Here is an 18346-nt window from a genome sequence, read left to right as displayed (position 1 = left end):
CGGGTGGGTGGGGAGGGGTCCGTCTCCTGTTGTAAGGAGAAGGAATGTGGGGGCGAGGGGGGCAGGGGGCAGGGAGCGGGTGCTGCGTGGTGCTGAGCCCCCCCGTGCGCAGCCCCGCGCCCGAGCGCTTTACCTCAAATAAAGCCGAGCGGAGGGCGAGTGGGGCGTGGGCTGATTTGGGGGACGGGGCTACAAGGCCTTGTCGGTGCGGGGTGTGTGTGTGTGTGTGTGTGCGGCCCCCGCTGGGCCCGGTTCCCCGGCGGGGAGCGGCGGACGCGGCCGGGACACCCACGTGGAGGCGCCGCAGGCCACGCCCCCTGGCCGTACCGCGCGCTTTGTCCGGCGTGGCCACGCCCCTCGCGGTAGGCCACGCCCCCTTCACAATAGGCTATAACGCCGCCTTGGCCACGCCCCCCGGCTCTGGCCACGCCCCCCAGCTCTGGCCACGCCCCCCCGGTGGCCACGCCCCCCGCCTTCCCGCGGGATGCGTTGCCCCGCGTGGGGACCAGACCCCGCGGTGTCCGGGATGGGCGCATCCCTGCGCTGAGCGGGGCTCCCCCCGTGTCCCCACGCGGGGCTGTCGTGCCCTGCCCGGTGCCCTGAGGCTCCTGCCAGCGGTGCCCTCCACCCCCCTCGCCCTGAGCTTGCCCCCCTCTGTCCGTGTCTGTTTGTCTTTCCAGCCCAGCTCGTAGCTGGTTGCGATCACTGGGTGTTGACTCCACTCCTGGCTAGCTGGCCACCAATCCGAGCCAAGGTAGCTGCTGTCCCCTCTCCGAGGCCGCCGTGCCAGGCTCCGGCTGCTGATAACGCCTGGGACTTGACATTGGGGAGGTAGGAGAGGCGAGCAGCCCCGCTCCGGAGCAGCCCAGACCTCAGCCCACCAGCTGCTGGACCCACTCGTCGTGTGCTGGCACCATGGCGCTGCGATCGTCCTGCTGCGTCCTCCTGCTGCTCCTGCCCGTCCTCGCCCGCTCCGGAGGACCTGGCCCTGTCCTCGTCAACCGCCCCTTCGTCACCATCTGGAACATCCCCACCGAGCGCTGCGCCGTGAGCCACAATGTCACCCTCAACCTGGAGGTCTTCGACGTGTTGGCCAACGACCAGCAGTCCTTCGTCGGGCAGGACATCACCCTCTTCTACAGCACGGAGCTGGGGGACCTGCCCTACTACACGGCTGACGGGGTGCCGGTCAACGGGGGGCTCCCCCAAAACGCCAGCCTGCAGGCCCACCTCCTCCAGGCCGTCTGGGACATCGATGTGGCGCTGCCCAGCCCTGCCTACCGCGGGCTGGCTGTCATCGACTGGGAGAAGTGGCGACCACTGTGGATCCGCAACTGGGACTCCATGGAAATCTACCAGCAGAAGTCAGAGGAGCTGGTGCGGCAGCAGCACCCGGAGTGGCCCCTCGAGATGGTGGAGAAGAGAGCCAAGGAGCAGTTTCAGCAGAGCGCCCGCGACTTCATGGAGCAGACCCTGAAGCTGGGCGAGACCCTCCGTCCCAATGGCTACTGGGGTTTCTATGGCTTCCCTGACTGCTATAACAATGACTTTCGGAGCTTGTCCTACAGCGGGATGTGCCCGCCGGTGGAGCAGCAGAGGAACAAGGAGCTGTCGTGGCTCTGGAAGAGCAGCCGAGCGCTCTACCCCAGCATCTACCTGCCCTCCTGCCTCAACGGCACCAACAAGGTGCTCACCTACGTCCGACACCGCGTCGCCGAGGCCTTTGCTGTCCAGCGTGGCGTCCTCGATGGTGGCATCCCTGTCCTGCCCTACTCGCAGATCACCTTCGACCGCACTACCGACTTCCTCTCCCAGGTGAGGGGACACGGGGACAGTGGGCACCTCTCAGGCTGGTGGGTTGGTGCTAGGGAGCCTTTAGCTCTGCTGGGGCGGCGTGGGGGCTTTGGGCACTGCTGACCTTTCCTGTTGGGTGCAGGAGGACCTGATGAACACCATCGGGGAGAGCGCGGCTCAGGGCGCTGCTGGCATCGTCCTCTGGGGCAGCCTCAACTACAGCACCTCCAAGGTGAGTGCAGCGCGGTGCCGCCTGCGGGAACCCCTGCTCCCTCGCTGCACGGGGCTGTGACACCACGTGCCGTTGCAGGAGACGTGCCTGAAGCTGAAGGACTACGTAGAGGGGCCCCTGGGCCACTACATCGTCAACGTGACAGCCAGCGCTGATCTGTGCAGCCGCAGCCTGTGCTCTGGCCGGGGACGCTGTGTGCGCCAGGACAACAAGCAGGGCTTCCTCCACCTCGACCCCTTCCGCTTCACCATCGACCTGCAAGCTGGTAAACCCTGGCTGGTGGCGCAGAGCCTGGAGCCCCTCGATGACGCCTCCCGGCTGGCCGAGGAGTTCACCTGCCAGTGCTACGGCACGTGGCAGGGACCCCGCTGCGACACCCAAGGATTCACCGAGTGACCTTCTCCCTGTGCTGGGGACACCAAGGTGAGCAGGGTGACACCAACCTGCGCCCCAGCACCTTTGGGAACCCAACCACGGGGCTGCTAATAAAACCAGTAGGCATCTGCAAGCGTCTCCTTGTCTTCTGACACTGCAGGTTTTGGAGCAGGAGGGTCCCCTGATACCACTGGTGATACCAAGGGCTGTGCCTCGGCACAGGGGGCTGATTTCTCAGGGAAGAAGAGTAAAGTTTATAGAAAAGGCATAGGAAGGGTGATAACGGGCAGAGGATGAGGAGGGGGGATGATGGGGAGCGGCCAGTGAGTGAGGTGATAGGGTTGCCTGCGCGGCTGTGGCTGGAGGCACGTGGGACCCCAGGCAGGCGCTGGGGAACCCTGCTTTGATTTTCTCTGGGATGACTACGTGCAAACCGGTTCAGCCCCAGAAGGAAAGAGCACCGGTTTCTGTAACCCAGGCTGCTGGCTCAGCAATGCCTGTTATAGAGCAATTACAGGAAGGCATGAGATGAAATGATGAAACAATGCTGTTAATGAGCTACTGTGGACCGGCTTCCACCTGTCTGTGCTCCCTCTAGGATGTGCCATGGTGGGTTCCAAGAACGGCATCACTAGTGTTGGGGGTGCAGGTGTTTGGGCGGTGGCAGACGCGTGGGCTTTGGCCCTGGGTGGTGGTGGGCTCGGCAGAGCTGCGGCTGCTGTCACCAGTGGAGGGGCAGGAGCAGCACTGGAGGCCGCCTGCGGTTTGGCTGCTTTGAGAAGCTCCTGGTGGAGATGGATCGGCGCTGATGAGGCCAGGAGGTGCTCGAGCCGGTTGCGTGGTGAGTGGGGCTGTCACGGGTGGAAATGCCTGTGCATCCTCTGCAGGCTGACCCTTGGGGCTTTTGGAGGGATGCTCTTCATACACCTTCAGCACATCTAGGGCTTTCCGTTTGATCTGAACTCTCCTCTTGCACTGTTCTAGCAGGTAGGGAATCTCTCTGTTAAAGCTGGGGTTGTAGTAGTAGAGCATCTACAAAGAGCAAAGGAGAAGAGGTAGTTGCCACCAGCCCCAGACTGGATAACCCCAAGCTGTGAGAACTAAGACTCTGAGCTGCAAAAATGAACATGGATACTGAAAACTCCTGTCAGGGGTGTTTGAAACCTAAAGCCCAGGCTAAGACATGACGTGATGGTTGTGCTCAGTCACCACCACCCCTGGGTTTTTACCGAGTCGTGTAGGATTTCAAAAAGCTTTTGAAAGTCAAATACCATGACCTGTCAGCAGCTTCAGTGTGGACATGAGCACACAGATAAGAGTGTGGTCCTTGGCTGTATCTTCTCAGCATTCAGCAGCTGCCACAGGAGGCTTTCAGAGATTTGGTACAGCAAGACAGGTGGCGAAGGCATTATAAAAAATCAGGTTATGCTGAGTGTGTCTTTCCATTTGATGGATTCAAACCAAGCAGATACAACTGAGCTGTATTCTATCTGTGTTTCCACTGGTCAGAAGGACTAATTCCAACCTTCCTGAAAATTACTTGAGAAGGAGATTGAACCAGAGCGCTTGCTCCTGGCCCCATCCCCCGTATGATAATCCTATAGGTTTGTGCAGCCTGGAGAAGAGAAGGCTCCAGGGAGGCCTTAGAGAAGCTTCCAGCACTGAAGGGGGCTCCAGGAAAGCTGGGGAGGGGCTCTTGATCAGGGAGTGCAGAGACAGGATGAGGGGAATGGTTTGAAGCTGAAAGAGGGGAGATGATTCCATGATAGTGTTGCCCTGGCAGCAGGGAGACATTGCTGAAGAGCTTTTCTCTCTCAGAGCCACTGGTACTGGGACCCCTGAGCCCAGGCTGTCTCCAGGGAACAAATGTCTTTCGAAAAGCAGTTATTAACACCAACGACCCTGCTAGAAATAACCTGGTGGTGTGAGTAGCCCCAGCACCCACATGGAGGTGGTGGAGGGCAGGGAGCTGGGCTCTTCTCCAAGGTGACAGGGGACAGGACAGAGGGAATGGCCTCAAGCTCCGCCAGGAGATGTTCAGGCTGGACATCAGGAAAAAATATTTCATGGAAAGGGTAATTGAGCACTGGAACAGGCTGCCCAGGGAGGAGGTTGAGTCTCCTTCCCTGAAGGTGTTTAAAAGATGAGTGGATGAGGTGCTGAGGGGCATGGGTTAGTGATTGATGGGAATGGTTGGACTCGATGATCCGGTGGGTCCTTTCCAACCTAGTGATTTTGTGATTCTATGGACCCCAGTGCTTAATTTCTGCAGTTACTGCACCTGGAGTTTTCATTTCTTCATATTATATTGCATGAGGATCTGAGAAGCTATCAACGGAGACGTGATTAGACCTTTGGATTCCCCAGCCACAACTTCCAGAAACACGTACTGAGTTATTACCAAGCTCTTTGCAAAGTTGGTGGCCCCTGAAAACAATTAGTCATAATTGGATTTTGGCGTAGAGTTTATTTTTTTAATCTAATTCTTATAGAGATAGCTTGGTATGTGTTGGGTGCAAATGTTGGAAAGAATATTATCTTATTGGTATGTGGATGTGATTTGACTTAATGAGCGCTCAAACACGCTCCTCCCAGGCTACAGAGAGCCCGACAGTCATGTATGAAATCCGGAAATTGGAGGCAAAGTTCACCTTGCTGTTGACAAAGAATTTCAAGTCCTCTTTATGCCTGGAAGGTATCACAGCTGTGTGCTTGGAGCTCTTAGTCATTCCATATCCTTCAAGTGTTCAGCTTCTCAATACCTGGTGCATCACTAGGGGCTGCCTTGGGGCTCCTGCGTGGCACAGAAATTTCTGTTACCTCAATCCCTTAACTGAACTGAGCGTTCCTGCTTTCCTCTTGGGTCGCAGAAGGGTCCAATACCATCAGAAGCCACCCAAGCACTGCAAGAAACCCTGCCCCTAGGTGCTGGCTTGCGGCTTGTCTTAAATAAAGGCGAGGCTGGACCTGCACCAGCCCTGTTTATTCTTGTTGAAACCCTGCAAGCTCGGGCAGGAACACAGATAATAGTTTAAAGTGTGTGAGAGGATTTGTTTTAGTCATCCTGCTTATGGTTGCTGTTCCTCAGTCTTTGCCTCTTACTGTGCGCCTAAAGACACCCAAGGCACTGGATTTCATGTAATTTAACTCTTCTTGCTCCAGACATTGAGGAGCCGAGACTAGAGAAGACGCTGCACATTGTGGCAACAGACAACTTAGAAGCACTGAACATCTGGAGGGCTGGGTTGGTTTTTTTTTTCAGGTCTGAAAACCAGGCTACGCTTCGTAACCGTACAGAGCTCCACAAATCCATCTGCAGAGCTGGAGCGCACCCACGCTCAGCAGGATCTGGAGAGGAGCCAAAGCTAGAGGTGCAAGGAGCAATCCGACAGCAGCCCCGGGGCCTTGGTGTGGTTCGTATTTCAGGCTGCTCCACGTCTCTTGGGTGGAACACGCTCATGATGCCGTCACGCCAGCTCCCGTTCTGCGCTCGGGGTGGCTGAGGAATGTGTTGTGCTCAGAGTTCACTCGTCCAATGCGGTACAGGGTTCACACCAAGTTAATTGCTAGGCTTGTTCCACGTGCTGCTGCAAGAAATAAGCACAGTCTGACACTTAAAGTTATCCTTACGTTGCCTCTTTTTTCGTTTCAACAACAGGGTATTTTTTGTCTCGGTACCTTAAGCCATGTTATCTCCAAAAAGAATTTACTGTAAGTACTTACTACAGTTAACAATCCCAGACAGAGAAAACTGAACACCTGAATGCTCTGAAATTAGAAAGATTATTTTATAGTTTAGAATGAAGTTCCTAAAAATGAGAAGCCTTTAAATGCTTTGAAATATGTAGGACATAAGTAGTTGAGAAGAGTGGAAAGGTGTAGATTGCCTTGCACAGCACAGATAGAAGAAAGCCTTCCCAAACAACCCACAAGTTTTTGGATACAAGTTGGAAATTAGAAGCCTGTTAACTAGCTAATAAGAAAAGTTCTTGTCTGCCTTGTTCTTTGACTAAAAGCATCAGAATTAGTAAAGCCAGAGAGACTTCCCACACTGGTAAAAGTTGGATTAGTCAGACTTTGTTGGATTAGCCAGATATTGTTTTCAGTTCTGTCTTTGCATTAACTCACCGCAGCGATTGTTTCATGACCAAGAGGGTGGCTGTGATTTGAGGCCTCAGGAGTTGGTTTAGGACTCCTCTAGTTATTATTTGCCACAGCATTTCACTTCATCCAAAGCTTTGGACAAAAGTAATGAAAGCAAAATCAGCAGAATGGGAAGCAGGTTGTTCCAGACCACTCACGCTGGGTGCTGAGCTTCTCCTGTGGCCTTTGGACTTGATGTATGAGTACAAAGTTCTTCCTGAAGAAATAAATCCTTCCCCAACGCAGGTCACAGTAACTGTATGGCTTGAAATTAAATAGCTGGGTCTTTAAAATGCCTTTTGTTCCACTAACATAGCAGCAGAGGGGTTTAGAAGCTGTTACAGAAAGTCCACCTGGGTACTCATGAGGCACCACTGCTCTATCCGGAGTTTACAGGTGAGCAGCTCACCAAACTGTAGCAGCTAAAAGGACTTGGAGAGACACCTCAGAGACATGAGACATGGAGAAGGCAGCACAAAAATCACCTCTAGGAACACCTGACTGTGTGAGCAGCTCGAGGTGCTACCAGAGCAACAGAGGGCTCGGCTTTGAGCACACCCTCATACGCACCGGCGGTGTCAGGGAGTGCATGAGACTTCATTATTTTCTTGTTGATTAATCCTTCAAAGCTTGCAACTTCTCTTTTACATGCAATGTTGAAGCTCACTTCTGATTATTGTTTCAGAAGTGAAATATCAACCCTTACGGAAATCCTTTCCAGAGGCTTGAGCGTGAGCCATTCTAGTTCCCAGTTACCTAAAATGAAAGTGGCTCTTCCCTTTATTCTCTTTGTATTTGGGGTTTGAAAATCACCCGCTCCTTCTGTTTTCTCTTGCTCAGGAATTTCTAGCCAAGAGCTGAAAAGATCTAAAATGGTCTTGAGGGGTCACAGACTCCGCTGTTGCCGGGGTTCGACACACCTTGTTCCAGAGCACTGCCAGGGATATCGGATGGCATTCCTCTGAATCAACAGATTGCAATTTCAGAAATCACTTGGAGAAAAAAAATATATATATAAACCCTGAAGCACTGTTTGCAGGCTCTCAGCAAATGTTTAACCCTCCAGCACAAACAGGAGACCCTGCTTCAGGTTACATATAAAAAAAACCACCTCTGCATATGGAAGATTGTCCTGCTTTGCTCTGTTAGGATTTAAATTTACCAGCGATGGGGTTGGGCACCAGGGCAGGACTTTCACCACAGAAATGTGGGTGCAGCTCCTTTCTTACGGGTGTTTCAAGTCTTACGCAGGCAGCGCTGGTACGTGGGTTGCAAGGGCTTCCACGTTTTCTGTTAGGGAAACACGTGGTTCATGTTTTCCACTGCAGCCGGGGCTGTTGGAGGCAGAACACTCGTGCTATTCGCTGATTTGGCAGTGCCTCCTAGTTATTTTCCACCCTGAGGTTTTAAAAACAGACTAATGGGTGTCCTGCGCTGGCACGGGTAAGTCCGCAGCGGTGTTACCAACAGACTGAGGAGGGTCAGAGCCTTGCAAACAGTCTCCAGGGAAAATGTTTGCTTGCGCTGCCTAGAACACCTTGCAAACTGATTTTCCCTTAACGACGTGTTAAACATAAAACCACACAGTGCCCCAAACACTGCTCTATCTGCTAGCACAGACTCAAAGCAAACACCGAGCGTTATGGCAAAACACTTAGCGTGAACTGTCCTGCGTTTGACTGTAACTCTTCCCAGGAGGAAAAATCTGATTTGACAGATCACTGGTCAGAATTCCCAATTAAGACATAAACAGCTGTAATCCTCTGGGCTATTCCAGCAAATCGAACCAAGCTAGAATTAAAATAGGGGAAAAAACCCAAAACCCTTTTGATACGGTACCTGCCTTCAGTGCAAAGCATATATTCTTAATATCTTATTTGTTTTAATACGACACCCCGCACACAGCTAAGATAAGGCAGCTCAATAGTTGAGGGCTGGCTTTTCTCACTTTAACAATCAATCTGTGAAGTAAGAAGACGCGGCTAACTTGCAGCCCCCGGCACAGCAGGTGCAGCGGGGCTGGACTGACGGTTGCCAGAGCACATTGTGTGCAGCCCCGGTGCCGCCGTGCAGATCTGCAGTGGATGCTCTACGTGCTCCAGGGAGTGTGTGTCATGCAAAGCATCAGCAGAACACACACAGCACCAGAGGAGCGTGTGTTTGCTTCCTTGTCTGCGAGACAGCTGGGAAAAGGGGTGCCCTGTATTAAATCTTATTCTCCTTTTATAAAATTGTGGAGGTGGTGACCTTTGAATACAGTCAGCCGAAACCAGCCTGCTCTGCCTGGCTGCGTAAACCAGCTCTTGGGGCACAAGCAACTCTTTATATCCCCAGGAAAGCCTCCTAAAGCCAACCTACCCTTCATTCCTACATCTCTGCCACCCTATCAAAATCAGCGAGATGGAGCTGATTTTCTTTCAGAAATCCATGCTTCATTTAATCACGTTGAAAAACACCTATGCTGTGTTTTATTTCATGTCCTAACCCTTGTTCAGCTTGCTCTGACAATCTGCTTATAGAATGGTGAATCAGTAATTACATTAAAATGGAATTAATTAATTTGCAAAGCTCCACTCTCCCCGCCAGTGTATGAAAACAGGAACCACCATGGAAATCTACTGGCAGCTGCTCCTCAGGATGTTAGTCAGAAGGGTCAGGAAGCCTTTTCCTCTTCAGGTATGGCTAGAAGGCACAATGTGAGTGCTATTTTTCTGTTAGCTATCAAAGAAGTAACCCCTGCCTTTGTTTTCTAAGTAAGAAGAAACTATTTCTCCACATACCATATCTATTACATATATCAGACATCCACTGCAGTTCTGCATTGTGCACCGTGCCTGTATATTTATATATATATAAATATATATAATATTATATATATAATATTATATATAAATATTATATATAAATATATATAATATTTATATATATATTTTTATATATATATATTTATATATAGAAATACCTGCTGTAACACAGAGTAGAGGGATCTCTTCTTTAGAAATCTGGGTTCTTGCTAGCTAAATCAATGTAAGGGGTAAAATAACAAGGCAGATAATTGATGAGCAATCCCCAAGTGCAATAGAAGGAATACACATCAGAATATTCCTTTCTATCGCAGTCAAAGCGTGTCATTTATTTCTTCTACTACACAGACACTACTGGGAAGAAGCACAACATCAATGCAAGCCATCTGCCAAGAACGAGCTTAATATAATATTTATACAATCTTCTTACGTGCCGCCTGCTGCGAAGGGGGCTGTGATGAAAGATACGGGTTTTTTTCTTAGTCAAAGGTTAGGGAAAATCTCAGTTGTCTGGGACAGAGAAGCTGTGCTTGACTACAGCTGCACACGCAGAAAACACGCTGCACAAAAATAGCTGGACAGACGTGCCAGCAAGGCACATGACAAGAATTCCCCCTTCCAAAGAGCCTGAGAAAAGCCAGGCAAGCTCTGACAGTTTGGTCAGACCCCAGATGAGGATCACCCCTCACCTAGATAAGGCTTCCAAACATCTGAAGGCTCCAGTCTCCGGGTACCTTACCACGTTCCTGTGCTTCAGGGCAGGAGTCCACTTCAGTTTTTTAAGCTCTCGTCGTCCTGACAGACAAAATTGCTCAGAAAAAGGAAAAATGAGGTACAGGGTGAATACATGAATGACCGTGTTGTATTACCTTTTCCTTGCCAGTTCACTGATTAATGTTTCTGCCATTTATTCTTCTCCTGCAGACTTTATCTGATTGTAAAATATCTTTAAGAAGAGATGTGCTGCCTGGCACAACTAACTGCAATACCCAGTTCCAGTTCTGCATTCACCCAGTTCCCAAGAAATTTAACAAAGGACTCAACAGCTTAAACCTTCCAATGAAACCAAGGGACTTGACCACAACCTAGCTAAAAAATCTCATCGATTTACCCATCTTTATGTTTTTATCATCTGAGGAGAAAAATTTTTGGCTCACACCGAAGCAGGAAAAAAACAACCTGTGAAAATAACAGTTAACAGCATCCGTGTCCCCAGCGAGTCGAGGCTTGTCACAGCAAAGTTGTTGTGATAAGCCTGATCAGATGCTTTCCCTTGCCAAGCAGCTCACGGCAAGCTGCATTTTCGCAGCCTCAGGGCAGAAATGCACACTGGGCAGCAGATTTTGGAAGCACATTTAAGGCAGAAGATGTTCCAAGGCCTGTAAGTGTGGAAATGATTTAACTATTTTTGTGACAGGCACAAGACAAAGTCAAATATTTTCCGAGTGGGTGGCCCTACTCGTTCAGTCTGAACATAGATTCATAGAATTATTAAGGTTGGAAAAGTCCTCTAAGATCATCAAGCCCAACAGGCTGGGACCAAATATCCCAGGCACTTTGCGAGTTCTCACCTTGAACTCTCTTTTCTCCTGCTGAGTCCTCCTAAATACAAATAAATCATCAGATTTTCCCCCCTCTGTTAATTCATTCCCAGATTTACGTGACTAATTAACTGCACCTCCCCAGCTTGGACACAAACCTGGTCAGTGCCTAGCTGCACAGACCTTGAGTGAAACCCAAGACTTGTAGCAGTTCTTGCCATTAATAGCAGTGCTGGTTTATCAGTGATTTCATGTGCTTTGTTTTTAAGAATGCTCAAGCTGGTATCCAGAAGCTGAGCTTTTCTGGGAGCGCAGCTGGCTGCACAGCACCAAACCATCTGGGACAAGAAGGGACAAGGTGCTAAGGGACATGGTTTAGTGTTTGATAGGAATGGTTGGACTCAGTGATCCGGTGGGTCTCTTCCAACCTGGTTATTCTATGATTCTATGATTCTATGAATCGAATTTTGAGTGATGCCACCTGTGACCCCAATAAACTCTCTGCTCCAGAGCAGCACAAGTGACGTGTTGGCCATGTCCATGCAGGAAACCAATCCCCCTTCTTCCCGCTGTTAACAGGGGGCAACAAAGCTTGCAAAGCAGAGAAGGCCACAGGTATGTAAAGTCGCTCGACCTCCTTGAGAAGATAAAGCAAATTAAGTAGTATTTCTTCAGATGAAATCACAGGGAGTTAAGAAGGATTATATATTGTCCAGAAGGCGGACACAATAGACAACTTCCATCTCCACAGAGCCAAACATTCGCACTAGGGCACCCTAAAACCAACCAGCTTTTCTTTCCTTGGCTTTAATTTCTGGAAGTGATTTATATTTAAGAAGCTGGGCTCTGTTAACTAAAGGTTTAAAGCATGAGATGATCCCCAGGCAAAGCCAGTGTAGTTACCGAGCTGATGTTATCAGTGCGGGGCTGAAACCAGCTGCCCCAACAGCAAACTCAGGATTCGTCTGGCTTGGAGAGAGCCCAGGAAGCAGAAGGAGGATGCCAGGTAGGCAAAAAGACATCCTACCAAGGTAAAGAAAATTAGCGTGTGAATTTTAAGCAAAAACTAAACAAATTCTTAATTTAATTGCTTTTGTCAACCATTTTCAGCTTAAAGGGAAATTATTCTAATTTTTCATTATTAAGAGGGTTTAGGCTGATGCTTCCTTAAGCTTCCTACACTCTCTGTCTGGCCCCTCCTTCATTAGCAGTGGCCTTTCCCCATCCCAGAAGGACAGATAGTGATGCTCTCCCGAGCACAGTGCTGCCTCTCCAGCTCCTCACCCCAAGCACTGGACGTGCATCTAGCATGATGAGGCAACTCCAAAGCTTCTCTGTGCACCCATTTCTTCCATGCCCACCTCAAATGGACAGCCTGATAAAATTACAAAGTTCTTAACGAAGCCAAACCACAAAAATAATCACTCTCTACCCAAACGTGATAACATACACACTTGGGTTTGGGTCCCTCTGTTCAAGAAGGACATTGAGGTGCTGGAGTGTGTCCAGAGGGGAGAAACAGATCTCGGGGAGGGGCTGGAGAACAAGCCTTACAAGGAACAGCTGAGGGAACTGGGATTGTTCAGCCCGCAGAATTGGAGGCTGAGGGGAGACCTCATTGCTCTCTGCAGCTCCTGAAAGGAGGATGTGGTGAGGTGGTGCTGGGCTCTCCTCCTGAGTAACAAGGGATAGGACAAGAGGAAATGTCCTCAAGTTTTGTGCCAGAGCAGGTTTAGATTGGATATTAGGAAAAATTCCTTCACCAAGAGGTTTCTCAGGCACTGGGAGAGGCTGCCCAGGAAAGAGGTGGGGTCTCCATCCCTCGAGGGGTTCAAAAAGCACGTAGATGTGGCTCTTGGGGACATGATTTATTAGGCATGGAGGGGTTGGACTGGATGAGCTTAGAGGTCTTTTCTAACCTCAATAATTCTGATTCTAAATGTCACAACAAGGACAGTATAAGCAACGAGAGGATTGTTGTCACTAAGCTTGAGCTGCTAGATTGTCCTCAGGGATCCTGTATGGCCAAGGGCAGGGAAAAGCAGCAGCACAAAGCAGGCGGCTTTGCCCCGAGTGCACCTGGAGGCTGTTACTGCCCAGATCTGCTCCACCTGGCACCCATCAACTCACTAAAGGTGGATCCCACGCTTGGCTTGTTCCCTTGCCCTGCCTGGAGAGAGGCGTAGGGGCTGTGCTGGGGTCACCTGTGGCTCCTGCCTGTCACATCCATGGAGAGGAGCTTCCCTGCTGCTCGTGAGCTCAGCTGAGTGAGGGAAGGGACTCTGCCCCTCGGCTCTGCTCTGGTGAGACCCCACCTGGAGCCCTGTGTCCAGTCCTGGAGCCCTCAGCGCAGGAATGACCTGGAGCTGTTGGAGCGAGGTCAGAGGAGGCCACAAAGGTGATCGGAGTGCGGTCATCTGGGTGCAGGGCGGTGCGGGAGCTGAGCTGCGGGGCCACAGGACGGTGTGATGCGGGAGCTGAGCGGTGGGGCTGCGGGACGGTGCGGTGCAGGAGCTGAGCTGTGGGGCTGTAGGACGATGCGGTGTTGGAGCTGAGCTGCGATTAGGGAGGGCAGGGTCCTGAGCTGCAGGGTGGTGCGGGAATTGAGCTGCGGGGCCGCAAGATGGTGCGGTGTGGGAGCTCAGCCGCAAAGAGGTGCGGGTGCTGAGCTGCGGGACGGTGCGGTGCAGGAGCTGAGCTGTAGGGCTGTAGGATGATGCGGTGTTGGAGCTGAGCTGCGATTGGGGAGGGCAGGGTCCTGAGCCGCAGGATGGTGCGAGTGCTGAGCCGCGGGGCTGCAGGACCGTGCAGTGCGGGAGCTGAGCTGCGGGTCTGCAGGAGGGTGCGGTGCGGGATGGCAAGGTGCTGAGCTGCAGGATGGTGCGGGAGGGCAGGGTCCTGAGCTGCAGGATGGTGCGTGAGCTGAGCTGCGGAGCCGCAGGACGGCGCGGTGCGTGAGCGGAACTGTGGGGCGGTGCGGGAGATGCGGGTGCGGGGGGCAGGAGCCGCGGGGGATGCGGGTGCGGGGGGCAGGAGCCGCGGTGCGGGGTATCAGGGTGCGGGGGACAGGAGCCGCGGTGCGGGGTATCAGGGTGCGGGGGGCAGGAGCCGCGGGGCGGTGCGGGAGATGCGGGTGCGGGGGGCAGGAGCTGCGGGAGATGCGGGTGCGGGGGGCAGGAGCTGCGGGAGATGCGGGTGCGGGGGGCAGGAGCTGCGGGAGATGCGCGTGAGGAGGGCAGGAGCTGCGGGGCGGTGCGGGGGATGCGGGTGCGGGGGGCAGGAGCCGCAGGACGGCGCGGGGGATGAGGGTGCGGGGGGCAGGAGCCGCGGGGCGGTGCGGGAGGTGCGGGTGCGGGGGGCAGGAGATGCGGTGCGGGGGGCAGGAGCCGTGAGAGATGCGGGTGCGGGGGGCAGGAGCCGCGGGGCGGTGCGGGGGATGCGGGTGCGGGGGGCAGGCGGTGCGGGAGGTGCGGGTGCGGGGGGCAGGAGCCGCGGGGCGGTGCGGGGGATGCGGGTGCGGGGGGCAGGAGCCGCGGGGCGGTCGCTGGGGCCGCCGGGGCGGTGCTGCCCGGTGCCCCCGATCCTCCCCGCTCCGCCCCGCGGCCGGCGCTGCCGGGGCCGCTCTCCGCCGATGTGGGGCTGCCGCGGGCAGGGCCGGCGCCGCCCAGGTAGGAGCCTCCCCCGCCGCTCGGCTCCCCCCGCACCCGCATCCCCCCCGCCCCGGCCCCGCGGCTCGGGGGGGGGGGCAGCGACCCCCGCGGGGTCCCGGCACGGAGCCTCCCCGGGGAGCCGCGCGTGTTTGGGGACCCCCCGGTGTGTTTTCTCGCCCCCCGGCGGGGAGTGCGGGGGCCCCGGGAGCGGGGTTGGGGGCTCCGGGGGGCAGGGCTGGGGGGGGGGGGGATGCGGTGTGCGAAGAGGGAAGGGAAGCGGCTGTTGTCCGAGTTATTTTTGGAGCTCGCTGCGCTGCGAGGGGTTTGCGCTTTAACGCTGTGCGGGAAGGGGTTTGGGCACGGAGAGCCGGTGCTTTTCCATTGGCCGGGGGAGGCTGGAAAATCCGTGTTCTGGCACACGCTGAGCCGACCCGTTATTTGTCTGTTCCGTGAGGGTTGGGACTAGACGATCTTTCAGGTCCCTTCCAACCCAAACTGTGCTACGATCCCGATGGCAACAACATCACCGTCTCCTTTCTCTTGTCCCGGGAGACGCGCTGGTGGGAGCCCGTCCTCGAGAAGGGGTGATGCTCCCCGAGGATGGAGGAGCCACGGAGTGCAGGATGACGGCTCTGACGCAAGCGCAACAAACTTTTAAGCGTAGGCTCGGTCTTGGTCATGCTTGGGTGTTTTTCTCCCTTTCCAGCATAATTGCACCTTCCTAGGCTTCCAGCTTGGAGCAGGACTGGGAAGCGCATACGGAGGCGGAAGCCTTGGTGTCGCACACGGATCCGTTAACGGGACCGGGGAGCCTTGTCCGGGCACCCCAAGGTGCCTGGTGCCATAAAAAATTGGGTGTTGCTGGGTGTAAAGTGGCCTTGGCCCTGCCCGGTGACTCAGAGGGTTGCTCTTGTTTACAGCCATCGCTTTGCTCCTGCTGACGTTACCGTACACGGTTTCCTACTTCATGTATGCCTGACTCCAGCCCAGGGTAAGGAAAGGGGTTTCAGTGAGGTCGGTGGCTTCCAAACCACCCGGGCTAAGCTGAACCCTGGTTCAGCTGTTGAAGTGCAGCAATGGGTCACCCTTGCCCGTGGCTGAACTGGAAACCCTGCGTTGTGCCTCGGTCATTCCCAGGATGCTCGCGCTGGCGCCTTTTCTTGGATGAGCAGGGGTTTGTTGGCTGTGCCAGGGTTGCTGCAGGAATGGGTGCCGCTCTCGCTCCTTGATCTCGACACCTCGAAGCCTGGCTCGGTGTGGTAGGAGGTCCTGCTGTGCTCATGTGGCTCTTTAGAGCATGGGGAGGAGAAAAAATGTGAAACACTTGAAGATTTTATTTTTTTTTAAGGTTTTTACATCATCAGAACCAGTAATTTTGAATTAAACATTTTTATATTGTTGAAAGTCGAAGAGAAACAAGCTAACATGTGTCGACAACATACTAAACCAAGTATAATAGTTGATCAGAGGAAAATGATCAGGGTGCTGGAGCACCTCCTGTACAAGGACAGGCTGAGAGAGTTGGGGTTGTTCAGCCTGGAGAAGAGAAGGCTCCAGGGAGACCTTAGAGCAGCTCCAGTACTAAAAGGAGCTCCAGGAAAGCTGGGGAGGGGCTCTGCATGAGATAGCACAGGGACAGGATGAGGGAGAATGGTTTAAAGCTGGAAGAGGGGAGATGGAGACGAGATCTTAGGCAGAAATGTTCTCATGTGAGGGTGGGGAGGCCCTGGAATGGGTTACCAAGGGAAGTTGTGGCTGCCCCATCCCTGGAGGGGTTCAAGGCCAGGCTGGATGGGGCTTGGAGCCCCTGATCCAGTGGGAGGTGTCCCTGCCCGGGGCAGGGGTGGAACTGGATGGGCTTTGAGGTCTTTTCCAACCCAAACCATTCCATAATTCTATGATAATACAACTTGGAGCCATCCTGTGTGGGGCCAGTTGACTCTGTGCTCTGCGGGGAGCTGAAGATGGGACTGACTGAACGCCGGCTGTGGGGCTCCTGGTGCTCGTCCAATAACTTGTAGAGCAGTTTGCAAGTTTTCCAGTAAGTTTGCTTCATATGTCTGTGCTCAGTTGTAAGGCACTCCCATAATTATGGGTGCAATTAAAAGCAATAACATCCATTTACATAAGGTCCCGGGCCTTTTAAATGGGTGCATCATCTAATGAGAGCGTTCGTGTAGGGATAGTTATGCAGGATGAGGGCCCAAAGAACTTTTCTGAGGTCATTTGAAGGAAGGGTCTGCTTTGAAATAGAACACTTTGTTATGGAAAAAATCCTAAGTAAGCTTGTTGAATTGAGTGCTTTTAGCACTATGTTTTTAATGTATCATCCAATTTAACAAGATCAGCCTGCTTGCACCAGTATTTTGCTCACTTTGATTGCATCAATGTTCCTTCTGCTTTTATGAGTAAGAGATTTGGTAAATCCAACTTGGGGGTGATCTCTGACTGCTGACGAAGCACAGCAGATGTGTACCGGATTGCTCACTGTGGTTGCACGGTTTCCTTGGGGCTTAACCTCTGTGTGGAACATCTACAGATTTTACTTTGAGATGCAAGTAAACATTAGACTTAAAATGCTGGAAAACATCATGCATTGGAAGAATGTTTCAGCTTCTTCTGAAGCAGATGACCTGGTGGACCATTCTCTCCTTTTCACTCTGTTTTTTTTTTGTTTGTAGTTGGTTTTTTTTTTAATTTGTTTTAATTTACTGAAAATAGTGTCAGCTTGTGTCCCCACACCCTGGTGGGGCAGGACCTTGGGAAGAGTCACAAGGCAAATGTAGTAGAACGATAGAATCATAGAATAGTTTGGGTTGGAAGAGATCTTAAAGATCATCCAGTTCCAACCCCCTGTGATGATCAGGGACACCTTTCGCTGGATCAGGCTGCCCAGCAGAAAGGGTAACAGTTCTCCAAACACAGCTGAGGAAGCACCAGGTCTGGGAGGTCCTGGGTTCCTTGACTGTGCTTTGATTTTCCCTGGTAGCCTTTTTTCCCCCATTTTAAGTCAAATAATGAGTCTGTTAACCTTTTGTCCCAGACCTAGCACTTGACTTGTGGTCGATGAGAGCATAAGAAGTTAAGTAATTAAATTTTATAAGGGAGTAAAAGAGAATAACAAGCTCTGAACTCACTACGCTGTCTTGTTGGGCTCTCCAAAAGCTAAAATTAAGTGATTTAAGTTGATTCCAGGTTTTACTCCATTTTAATCGGGCGTTTAAAGTGAAGGTATGGGCATGAGTCCCGCTGCTTTACGCGGGTTGATGTTTTTGGAGGGGTGGGTTTATTTTGGGTGGGGTTTGGGTGTGCAGGGGGTGGCTTTGGGGGGAGCCACTGACCCAGCTGACTCTGACAACCCCGTGGGGACAGACTGGCTAATAATCAGGCTTGTACTTGGGTGCCTGCCAAAACCTAGCTCTAAATATTGCAATCCTACGTTAATTATGAATACTAATCTCCAGATGTACTTAACGTATTACCTGGTGGAGTATTGACCTTGCTGCTGCCGAGCGGAGCTGTGTGTGGCTGTTTTAAGTATAATCAGTGCAATATGAGGAGTCTGTGAATTTGTGTCTGTGCAAAGAGAAGAAATGTTTGCATAAAACCTGTAAACTCGCCTGCGTTACGGCAAAAGTGGTAGTAAGCGCTTTTGAGGTTGTGTTTTTTATTATGTCAAACTCATCTCTCATTTGAGAAGCTGGTGAATAGGGGGGCTCTTCTGGATGCTGGCTCCATTTATCTGAAGGCTCAAACATTTCCACGTCCACAACGTTTAAGGATCTGAAGGAATCCACTGGAATGAAT

General features: G+C 52.5%; 2 protein-coding genes across 3 annotated transcripts in view; both read left to right on the top strand.

Annotated features, from left to right (window-relative positions):
• Positions 1 to 30: 30 nt before the first annotated feature.
• Positions 31 to 2534, top strand: HYAL1 (hyaluronidase 1). The gene is made up of 3 exons (XM_069865528.1): positions 31 to 1815; positions 1937 to 2026; positions 2105 to 2534. Exons 1-3 carry the CDS (start codon positions 916 to 918, stop codon positions 2420 to 2422), a joined length of 1308 nt encoding a protein of 435 aa, XP_069721629.1. The 5' UTR covers positions 31 to 915; the 3' UTR covers positions 2423 to 2534.
• Positions 2535 to 14479: 11945 nt separating this feature from the next.
• LOC138725193 (6-phosphofructo-2-kinase/fructose-2,6-bisphosphatase 4) overlaps positions 14480 to 18346 on the top strand; it is a 48406-nt gene continuing 44539 nt past the window's right edge. Inside the window, exon 1 of one of the 2 annotated variants that reach the window (XM_069865863.1) lies at positions 14480 to 14557. In XM_069865863.1, the coding sequence (XP_069721964.1) occupies positions 14521 to 14557 (37 nt within the window). In that variant the 5' untranslated portion in view covers positions 14480 to 14520. Of the gene's footprint in view, positions 14558 to 14606; positions 14703 to 18346 lie in introns of those variants that run through there. The other variant, XM_069865867.1, reaches the window with a different exon arrangement.

This window comes from Phaenicophaeus curvirostris, chromosome 11 (genome assembly GCF_032191515.1).
Source record: "Phaenicophaeus curvirostris isolate KB17595 chromosome 11, BPBGC_Pcur_1.0, whole genome shotgun sequence".
Taxonomy (NCBI): domain Eukaryota; kingdom Metazoa; phylum Chordata; class Aves; order Cuculiformes; family Cuculidae; genus Phaenicophaeus; species Phaenicophaeus curvirostris.
Note: the sequence above shows the minus strand (reverse complement) of the source record. Positions and strands in the feature narration are given on the sequence as shown.